This window comes from Pyrus communis, chromosome 2 (assembly GCF_963583255.1).
Source record: "Pyrus communis chromosome 2, drPyrComm1.1, whole genome shotgun sequence".
Lineage (NCBI taxonomy): Eukaryota > Viridiplantae > Streptophyta > Magnoliopsida > Rosales > Rosaceae > Pyrus > Pyrus communis.
This window is the reverse complement of record NC_084804.1, coordinates 29,620,528-29,631,222: the sequence shown is the minus strand read 5'-3', so window position 1 is coordinate 29,631,222 and position 10,695 is coordinate 29,620,528. Positions and strand designations below refer to the sequence as shown.

Genomic DNA, 10,695 nt, shown 5'->3' with positions numbered 1-10,695 from the left:
AAAAGTCAATAGGTTGAAGAAAAGGTACTTTATAATAAAGGAGCTATGGTCCTCTGTAGATGCGTCCATCGTATGATTCTACAATCCAACCCCTCAACGAAGTATTCCCACATTTCTTCTTCCAAATTCCAAATTCTACGTTGTCTGGTTTGGGCGATGAGCTTCTAGAATCTCCGCCATGGCCAAACCCAAAGCTCCGAGGCGAACGATCGACTCCTACACCGTCAAACCCATCAACAAAACCGTCAGAGGTACAACACTACCACTACTCACTACTCACAATTCAACTCCCCAATTCCAAATATTCAAAATTCCATCGAATTCTCTGTAAATTTGATTTCTCTGTTTGTGGAGCAGCCGGGGACTGCGTCCTGATGCGCCCGTCGGAGCCGGGGAAGCCGTCCTACGTCGCCAAGATCGAGCGGATCGAGGCCGACAGCCGCGGCTCCACCGTCAAGGTCCACGTCCAATGGTACTATCGGCCTGAGGAGTCGCTCGGTGGCCGGAGGCAGTTTCACGGCTCCAAAGAGGTCTTTCTCTCCGATCACCACGATGTTCAGAGCGCCGACACCATCGAGGCCAAGTGTACGGTCCACACCTTTAAAAGCTACACCAAGCTCGACGCTGTTGGAAACGACGACTTCTTCTGTCGTTTTGAGTATAATTCCTCCACCGGGGCTTTCAATCCCGACCGCGTTGCCGTGTATGTTTGTCTTCTTTTCCTTCAAATTGGTTGAATTGGGATGGAGATTGAATTGTCAAATCTTAAACTTTTCTTGTTATTTGGTGTTTAGTATTGATTTCGTGCTTCAATTGATACGATTTGGTTGGTTTCTATTGTTTTTGGAGTGCATTGAATATAAAAGCGATGAACTTTTGCTCACTCTTCATTGTTATTTCCATCATACATTGTAGTAGGTGGAAACTTTAAGAGAATACGTAAAACCAAGGGCCCGTTTGATAACCATTTTAACTAAAAACTGTAACTTGTTTGATTGTGAAAACTTAAAACTGAAAACTGCTCGATCAGGGGCCATAGAAATGCGCTCTTAAATCACATTAATCAGGCTGTGAAGAAGTTCACAGGGCTATGAGACCCGGTTAAGTATAGGAATCAGTGATGGAAGCCCTAGTAGTAAGCATAAACTTTAAAGTATCCCCAAGCTCGTTCATAAGCTCAAGATAGCCAAGATGGATGGTAGTCGAAATTTGGAATACTCAAAAAAGTAGCTTTCAGTTTTCATATTTTTTTAGAACTGAAACAGTTACCGTACAATTTTTCTGTAGGAAAAACAAAAATTGAAACTGAAAACGAAATGGTTATCAAACGGCCTCTAAAACTAAAAGCTCAAAACTTTTCTTCATTGATTTTAGTTTTGTGCATCTTCATTTGGTCCTTCACCTTTAATTCTCAGTTTCCTATCCTTCTGGTAATCAAAGGAGCTTGATGATCAGATTTCATTTGCACTCTTTATCTTATATAGGTATTATATGGGATATTTGAGTTGATGAAATCATAAACGAAACATATTTGAGCCTTGAGCTAAGTTTCCATTATTTTATTAGTTATATAGGTTTCCCACAATTTTTGTTTTTTGCTCATGGCCGTTAAGTTGTCAGCCTCTCTATTTGATCTTTTGTGAACAAGCTCAAGTATTTGCAACATTGGGTATTGGAATGACTGAAATTGAAATGCCTCTTTTTGGGTTTCTGATGTTATGTGGCAGGTATTGCAAGTGTGAGATGCCTTACAACCCTGATGACCTCATGGTTCAGTGTGAAGGTTGTAGTGATTGGTAAGTTAATTGTTTAAGTTTATTCAACTGTTTGTGATCTACCCACACTTTTGCCTCACGGAGGGTGGATTAGATTCTTATCATAAAGTTGAAAAGTTGGTCCTTCTGAATATTTCTTGTATCTCTAGGTAGATTATTATTTATCATGTTTTAATTTACACATGCATTCAGTTGTTAACCAGGTGCACACTGAAACTTGACTGTTCCCTTTTATTAGATCTGAAAGGTTATGACAGACCATTCTGGAGTGAAAGGATTTTGAAAATCTTCACCTGGTTGCTTTTATTATTTTACAACATTGTTTTTCTGGGGTATAAGTAGCCGATAAATGCTGGAAGGGAAGTTTGTGAAATTGAAGGGGATGGATGATTATAAATCTAATCTTAAAGTAACTTTTCTTCATACCTCGAGGGGAAATTAGGGGAAGTAATTGTTAGTTCATGGAAATAGTGTTCGTACGCTACTCCAGGTTAGCATTCAATTTCAAACATACATGGTCAAGGTGCCATACTGTCATGTAAATAATTACGAGGAACTGTTTGAATGTGAATCTGCTAGGCATTTTGTTTATTTGTGCACCTGATGAAGTCTCGAAGTGTTGCTGCTTCTGAAGAAGTTTACCATTTAGAGGAACATTTTTTAAATTGAATGTATCGCTTTTTCCTTTTTTCTGTATGCATATATCTCTGATGTATGTCCCAAATTCCCAAATTCCTTATGCTGGTCTGCCTTGAGTATACAGTATGTTGCTGAGCTGCTTTCAGCAGCTTTTGAGGTTGACACTTGAGAGGCTATTGCTTGAGAATACTGAATACAAGGCTTTGAAACATGGATGCCTATGTCTTTTTTTAATTGATATGTTTTTTTTTGTCTATTTTCACGTGTACTTCCTTCCTCTTGTCAATCCTTTTACAATGCGAATGCAATATTCAATTTACTGCACTTGATCCAGGTTTCATCCTGCTTGTATAAACATGAATATACAGGAAGCCAAAAGACTAGATCACTTCTTCTGTGAAGGCTGCTCTTCCGAGGGTCAAAAGAAAATGCAGAATTCCCATACTGCTTCCAGACACCCGGATACAAAGGTACATTTCTTTCGTAAGTGTTGGATAAACTTGAAGTTAGGTTTACCATTATTATTCTTGGTTGCTTGCGGACTCAATTTGAATTGCATGTCCTCTGGAAATTGACAGGTTATTGAACATGTTTCAAATTTCTTTATCTACCAATTTTAATGATTAATTTGTCTTTTTTTTTTTTTTTTTTTTTTTTTTTCCACTTTTCATTCCATCTATTATTAAATGACCCGAATACACATAGGGGCTTGTGATGCTTTTAGACCAGATTTTAAGTTGAATAGAAAGAACGGAAAAGGGTGTTAAAAAGAAACTATACATTGAACAGAAAGAAACTTATTACAAATTTCCAGGACTATTGGTTGTAGGCATCATGAGTCAGGCTTAATGAATATCATACGGGAGGTTACGAGGCAATGGCATAATAAAGCAAATATTCTTATATGCTCGTTAAGTTGTGCGACTTTATATGAATTTTAAAGCGTATAATTTGTTATGATTTGGAAATGTAGGTAATTTAATGGGTTTGATTTGAAACTTGATTTTGTCAAGGAAAAAAAACCAGGGCAGTGTTTATCATTGATAGTTGTTGATCTCTAGCATCTCTTTGAGGCCAATGGTCACAAAGTATTTTTGAATTTCCTTCATGTTGTCTTTCAGGTGGATACAAAGCGGCGTCGGAGGTGATATTGCATCACAAGTTGTGATACGAAAACTAGCTTGAAAACCTTTTTATGCAATTAAGTAGATCCTCTATCTATTGAAGGTAGAGGATGTGTTTGTATGTATGTAGTTATGTAATGTAGAATTGTGAATATTCTGAACGTATTTTCCTCTTACCACTGTAGCAATGTACATATAATCATGTCTTGAGAGTTTGTTCATCCTTCAAGATAAGAAAGATTTGAGAAATGATTCAAAAGCTTCGGAGCAGCTCTTTTCCGATGATATTGTTTCCCTTTTAACTTTTCAAGCAAACCCAAATCCATTAAGCCTAAAGGCCAACTTGGGTAATAACTTAGATACTAAAATACAATCATCAGCCATGGGTGACCCACATCCTAACATCCAACCAAAATGAATGATAATACTCACAAATAAAACTGAACTTTGTTAATCGGATTACTGCTCTAAAGGTACCACATGGAAAAGACCATATCACTCTATCATGATCTTGCAATCACCGGCAAAGAAGCATTATTATAAGTTACTTACAAGTCTACGGAAAAGGATCCTTGTCAAATCCTTTTCCTGGGGATCCTAAGGATCTATTGATCGTGACCGTTCATCGTACATCGTGCGATCAGTTTTCGTTAAGTACTATTTATATTTAATTTTAAATTTTAAATTTTGAAATGATTTTTGACTGCGCGATGTACGATGAACGGTCACGTTCACGGGATTCCTAGGATCCCCAGGAAAAGGATCCGGCGATGATCCTTTTCCCAAGTCTACAACACACGTTGAGCTTCTTTCTTTGTCTTTTTTTTCTTTCAAGTACACAAACCACAAGAAGCACAAAATACCACCATCTCAAACTCTAAACTATACTTCACTTCTAAGTTCCGAGTATGATCAGTAAGTCATATCCACTACAAAAGGTTTTCCCCAACAGAGCTAGTGAGAGACTATAGTCACGAAAGTTTTCTTCGACACAATGAAAGAGTGACCATGACCCATAAATGGAAATGGTTAGAAGATAGGAGAAGTGAGGTAAGAAACCAAAAGAGATTGCCACCAACCCCTCTTGGCTAAGGATAAGAGTTGATGGCGGATAAGTTGTATGTTTTTTTTCGTATTTTTCTCCCTAGCTTTAGGATTTTTTTTTTTTTTTTTTTAATATACTAAGATCATCTCTAAATTCTTGGGTTAAAACCTGTTGAGATCTAAAAATGTCACACACCAACCCAATCAAAATTCATCATTTTCAACTGTTTTTTATCCTTTTAATGCTTAGGAGAACGAAGTTCCATCATCTTCATCTTTAAATTTGTTATCCGTTACATACCAAAGGGTATCATTTTCATCTTTAAGGGCCCATGGATGTACAATTTGACCTACCTCAAATTCCTCATGGGGTATCACACTTAGGCCTGGCAAACGGGTCGTGTCTATCGTGTTCGTGTCGTTTTCGTGTAACACCTGTTATCTTAACGGGTCGTGTCGTGTCACACTCGTTATCTTAACGGGTCATTAACAGGTCGTGTCACTTTACCCAACGGGTAAAGTGACCCGACCCGTTATGACCCGTTAAGAAAAAAAAATATTTTTTTAAAATTTGCACATACCACACATTGCCACATAAATATTATTTCAAAACATTAAAACATTTCTCGTTCAAGTACTATATCTACACTCGAAAATAAAAGCCTAATAAAAAAAAAAATACATACACTACTAATCTATTACAAATATTAAATGTGCAAGGATAAAGAGTTTTTGTTTTTAAGATTGTAAGTCTTTCTCAAAAGTTTACACCTCCATTTACAAAACCTTCAATTTACATCGATCATCATGAAATTGTATTGGAACTTTGGCTTGATCTATTGCCTTCAAGAGTTATGTTGAAGATGTTTTCAGTAAGATTTTCCACGTCAGAACTCTCTTCCGCATAAACGAAGTATAGAAAAAGCAAACATTAAAAATCATTCAATTATGAAAAGTTAAACAAAATAATTATGAAAAGAAATAAAATAATAATACTATACCATATAAAAATATATTACCTCCTTTTCCAAATAGTTGATTCATACTTTTATTAAGTATATAAATTATAACATAAGATTTTGTGATATCCACATCCACTAGTGTAAATATTTTAAATTGAAGATCAAATTCATTCTTTGTATTCATATAGGGTCAAGGAGTGTAGCTGTAAAAATTCATCAAAATCAGAGTTAAAATAACCGTTAAATCTTGATTTTTCGTTTATAACCGTCGAAAAGCTTTGTCCCGTTACTTGATCTTTGAATGTTTTTTTTTTGTGATTTTTTGCTGATGTGATCTCCAAGCATATACAAACAATTTTGACGGTTTGGATCGTTGAAATTAATTTTGGAGAATTCGTAAAACGATAGATTGACTAACACTTAGAGTTTATTTATACTTTCATTAAGTATAACATAAGATTTTGTGGTATCCACTTGTGTAAATATTTTAAATTGAAGATCGAATTCATTCATTGTATTCATATAGGGTCAAGGAGTGTAGTTATAAAAAATCATCAAAATCGGAGTTAAAATAACCGTTAAATCGTGATTTTTCGTTTATAACCGTTGAAAAGCTTTGTCCCATTACTTGATCTTTGAATGTTTTTTTTTTGTTATTTTTTGCTGATGTGATCTCCAAGCATATACAAACAATTTTGACGGTTTGGATCGTTGAAATTAGTTTTGGAGAATTCGTAAAACGATAGATTGACTAACACTTAGAGTTTATTTATACTTTTATTAAGTATAACATAAGATTTTGTGGTATCCACTTGTGTAAATATTTTAAATTGAAGATCGAGTTCATTCATTGTATTCATATAGGGTCAAGGAGTGTAGTTATAAAAAATCATCAAAATCGGAGTTACAATAACCGTTAAATCGTGATTTTTCGTTTATAACCGTTGAAAAGCTTTGTCCCGTTACTTGATCTTTGAATGTTTTTTTTTTGTGATTTTTTGCTGATGTGATCTCCAAGCATATACAAACAATTTTGACGGTTTGGATTGTTGAAATTAGTTTTGGAGAATTCGTAAAACGATAGATTGACTAACACTTAGAGTTTATTTATACTTTCATTAAGTATAACATAAGATTTTGTGGTATCCACTTGTGTAAATATTTTAAATTGAAGATCGAATTCATTCATTGTATTCATATAGGGTCAAGGAGTGTAGTTATAAAAAAATCATCAAAATCGGAGTTAAAATAACCGTTAAATCATGATTTTTCGTTTATAACCGTTGAAAAGCTTTGTCCCGTTACTTGATCTCTAAATGTTTTTTTTTTGTGATTTTTTGCTGATGTGATCTCCAAGCATATACAAACAATTTTGACGGTTTGGATTGTTGAAATTAGTTTTGGAGAATTCGTAAAACGATAGATTGACTAACACTTAGAGTTTATTTATACTTTCATTAAGTATAACATAAGATTTTGTGGTATCCACTTGTGTAAATATTTTAAATTGAAGATCGAATTCATTTATTGTATTCATATAGGGTCAAGGAGTGTAGTTATAAAAAATCATCAAAATTGGAGTTAAAATAACCGTTAAATCATGATTTTTCGTTTATAACCGTTGAAAAGCTTTGTCCCGTTACTTGATCTCTGAATGTTTATTTTTTATGATTTTTTGTTGATGTGATCTCAAAGCATATACAAACAAGTTTGACGGTTGGGATCGTTGAAATTAGTTTTGGAGAATTCGTATGCCATCAATCAAGTTCCGTGTGTGTGTGTGTGTGTGTGTGTGTGTGTGTGTGTATTTATTAAGTAGATTTAAATCTATTTATTTTGTATGTATAAATTATAATTGACTGGTACACGGAATAGTACATACATCACGTGTCACGTGTGTCATTATAAAAATAGTGAGATATGTCATGACAGTCATGTATGTGATAAAAAGTTAATAACTTAAAAAAAAAAAAAAAAAATTTCTCACCACTTCTATTAATTTTCATTTTTCCCTCTCTTTTTTGTTTCATTTTCAACTTTTTCTTATCATTTTCACTTTTCCCTCCAACATCTTTCCTTAATTCCCTCACTTTTTTGTTTCATTTTCAACTTTTCTTAACATTTTCATTTTCCCTCCATTTTTTTTTTTCAAAAAGGGCGGCAAGTTGGCAACGGCAAGAAATTCATTATTGAAATTTGAATGGAAACAAATCACATCAAATTTCAATGGATGCAATGCAATGCATCATATTCATGCATATTAAATTATTAATTAATAATTATTATAGTTTTTATAAAATTTAATATATATATATATAATTATTATAGATAGACTTAATATTTTGGGGGTATAATTATTATAGTATATATAATTATTATAATTATTATAAATTTTATAGTTAATTTAATATATATATATATATATATTATAATTTTTAGGGGTATAAAATTGTAAAATTAATGTATATAATTATTACAGTATTTTTTTAGGGTTATAAAATTATAAAAATAATATTCTGCTTATCGTGTATCGTGTTACCCACGTGTATACCCGAACCAACTCGTTATCTTAACAGGTGCTTATCGGGTTACCCGATAACGACCCGATTCGTTATCGTGTCGACCCAAACACCTGTTAATTTCGTGTCGTGTCGTGTCGGGTTATCGGGTCGTGTCAGAAATTGCCAGGCCTAATCACACTCTTTCCTTCAAGTGAGGGTCCCATGAGAAGTGCTATTTGATCACAACCAATTTCTACACCACGCAAGTGTTTTGTGATTAGCGGCAGCGGCAGCGGCAGTGTGAAACAATCGTAAACTATATTGGGTTGAGAAAACGTCATCTCACCAAGGTGAGTTTGTCGAGGACCATCAATATCCGTTTCTATTTTTCGAGGTTTGACTTGATTTTTTAATTTTTGGATCCTCCAAGATTGTTGAGTTGCGAGAGTGGGGGGATGAAGGGTTTGCAATAGATCCCCTATATATATATATGTTATAAATAAACAAAAGTTAGAGATATAACCTTTCTAAGGACAGGAGTGAAACATGTGCAAAATATCATACTATAACTTTAGTAGCTATAACACAAAAATGATGGTAGATAAAGAGAGGGAGGGATACTGATATTATTTCTCTTGCTTTCTTTTGTAGTGTATTTGATAACAGACGGAGTGCTCTATTTATAGAGCGACTCTTGTAACTACAACCATCCATAAAACAATGATGATACCTTTTGAAAGTATCAAACACTATTCCTAAGTCTTGTTCTTTTTGAGTGGGCATTCATTCATCCACCAATCCATCAATTTTACAACACTCCCCCTTGAATGCCCACATATCAACATCAGTTGCCTCTTTGAAACCTTGCTCGGAAAAACCCAGTGGGAAAAAAACCATAGCGAAGGAAAAAGAGTACAACTTTACCTGGATTGTTGATATAGTGTTAAGTATGTTTATGTTGCCTCGTTAAAACCTTGATAGGAAAAACCTAGTGGGAAAAATCCTAGTCGAAGGAAAAAGAGTACAACAAACATGTATCATGGATGCTCCCCCTGATATTTATCTCCCCTTGATTCCGTATTCTTCAAATTTAGCTGATTGGTAAGTCGACGTAATCCGATACTCTGCACTAACTTCTGAAACGTGCACTTTGGTAGAGATTTGGTGAACAGATCTGCTAGATTTTCATTGCAACGGATTTGTCTGACTTCAATAACTTTAGCCTTCTGAAGTTCATATGCACTGAAAATTTTTGGAGATACGTATTTAGTTTTATTGCCCTTGATGAATCATTCCTTCATTTGGGCAACATAGGCTGCATTATCTTTATGGATGATATATGGATTGTCTATCTTCGAAGTTAGACCACATGAATTCTGAATATGATGGATCATTGATCCTAACCAGGAACATTCACGACTTGCTTCATGTAAAGCAAGTATTTTCGAGTGATTTGAAGATGTAGCAACTAATGTTTGCTTTGTTGAGCGCCATGAGATTGCTATATCTCCATTAGTGAACACATATCCAGTTTGTGAGCAGGCTTTATGCGGATCAGAAAGGAAACCAGCATCTGCGAATCCAGCAAGGATTTGGTCATTTGTGGATTTTCCTAAGTAGAAGAGACCCATGTCTGTTGTCCCATGAAGGTATTGCAAAACATCTTTGACTCTTTTCCAATGACGAATTGCTGGAGCAGAGCTATACCTTACTAACAAGTTAACTGAAAAAGCTATATATGGTCTAGTACATTGCGCTAAATACAATAAAGCACCTATTGCACTCATATATGGTACTTCTGGACCAAGGACCATTTCATCATCTTCTTTTGGACGGAATGGATCCTTTTTAATGTCCAAAAAACGAACGACCATTGACGTGCTAAGCGGATTAGCCTTGTCCATGCCAAATCGCTTCAGGATTTTTTCAATGTAAGCTGATTGGTGGACCAAAATTCTATTAGCACAATGCTCGATCTGCAGGCCGAGACAATATTTTGTTTTCCCAAGGTCTTTCATTTCGAATTCGCTTTTCAGATATTCAGCAGTTTTATTGAGCTCTTCTGGAGTTCCAACTAGGTTTATATCATCAACATATACTGCCACTATAGCAAATCCAGAATTGGATTTCTTAATGAACACACAAGGGCAAATGACATTATTGATATATCCTTCTTTGATCAAATATTCACTGAAACGATTATACCACATTTGTCCAGATTGTTTCAGCCCATACAATGATCGCCTTAATTTGATCGAGAGCATACCTCGTGATTTGTTAGTTGTTTCAGGCAACTTAAGTCCTTCTAGGACCTTCATGTATATGTCAGCATCTAATTCTCCATATAGATACGCAGTGGTGACATCCATAAGTCGCATGTCAAGCCTTTCTGAAACCACTAAACTTATTAAGTAATGAAATGTAATTGCGTCTATTACAGGAGAGTATGCCTCCTCATAATCAATTCCAGGTCTTTGTGAAAAGGCTTGTGCAGCGAGTCGTGCTTTGTATCTTGCAATCTCATTTTTCTCATTGCGTTTTCTTGTGAATACCCTTTGTAACCCACGGGATTTACATCAGGTGGAGTTTGGACTACCGATCCAAAAACACTTCGCCTTTCCAAGGAATTTAATTCTGCCTGATTACATCT

The 10,695-nt window shown here is 35.0% G+C and overlaps 2 protein-coding genes across 3 annotated transcripts; one reads left to right on the top strand and one right to left on the bottom strand.

Moving 5' to 3' along the window:
- LOC137725130 (chromatin remodeling protein SHL-like) lies at positions 1–3,820 on the top strand. 2 transcript variants are annotated; one of them, XR_011067471.1, is made up of 5 exons: positions 1–251; positions 358–703; positions 1,728–1,796; positions 2,783–2,884; positions 3,536–3,820. XR_011067471.1 is itself a non-coding variant. In XM_068463719.1 (5 exons), the coding sequence occupies exons 1-5, from the start codon at positions 179–181 to the stop codon at positions 3,560–3,562; spliced, it is 651 nt and encodes a 216-aa protein (XP_068319820.1). In that variant the 5' UTR covers positions 1–178; the 3' UTR covers positions 3,563–3,820. The 2 variants fall into 2 exon arrangements, 1 of the variants encoding a protein (XP_068319820.1); XM_068463719.1 differs by having other exon boundaries at positions 2,749–2,884.
- A 5,514-nt stretch (positions 3,821–9,334) lies between these two features.
- LOC137725026 (secreted RxLR effector protein 161-like) lies at positions 9,335–10,414 on the bottom strand. The gene is made up of 2 exons (XM_068463637.1): positions 10,312–10,414; positions 9,335–9,981 (listed from the first exon to the last, which is right to left on the bottom strand). The coding sequence occupies exons 1-2, from the start codon at positions 10,412–10,414 to the stop codon at positions 9,335–9,337; spliced, it is 750 nt and encodes a 249-aa protein (XP_068319738.1).
- Positions 10,415–10,695: the final 281 nt, after the last annotated feature.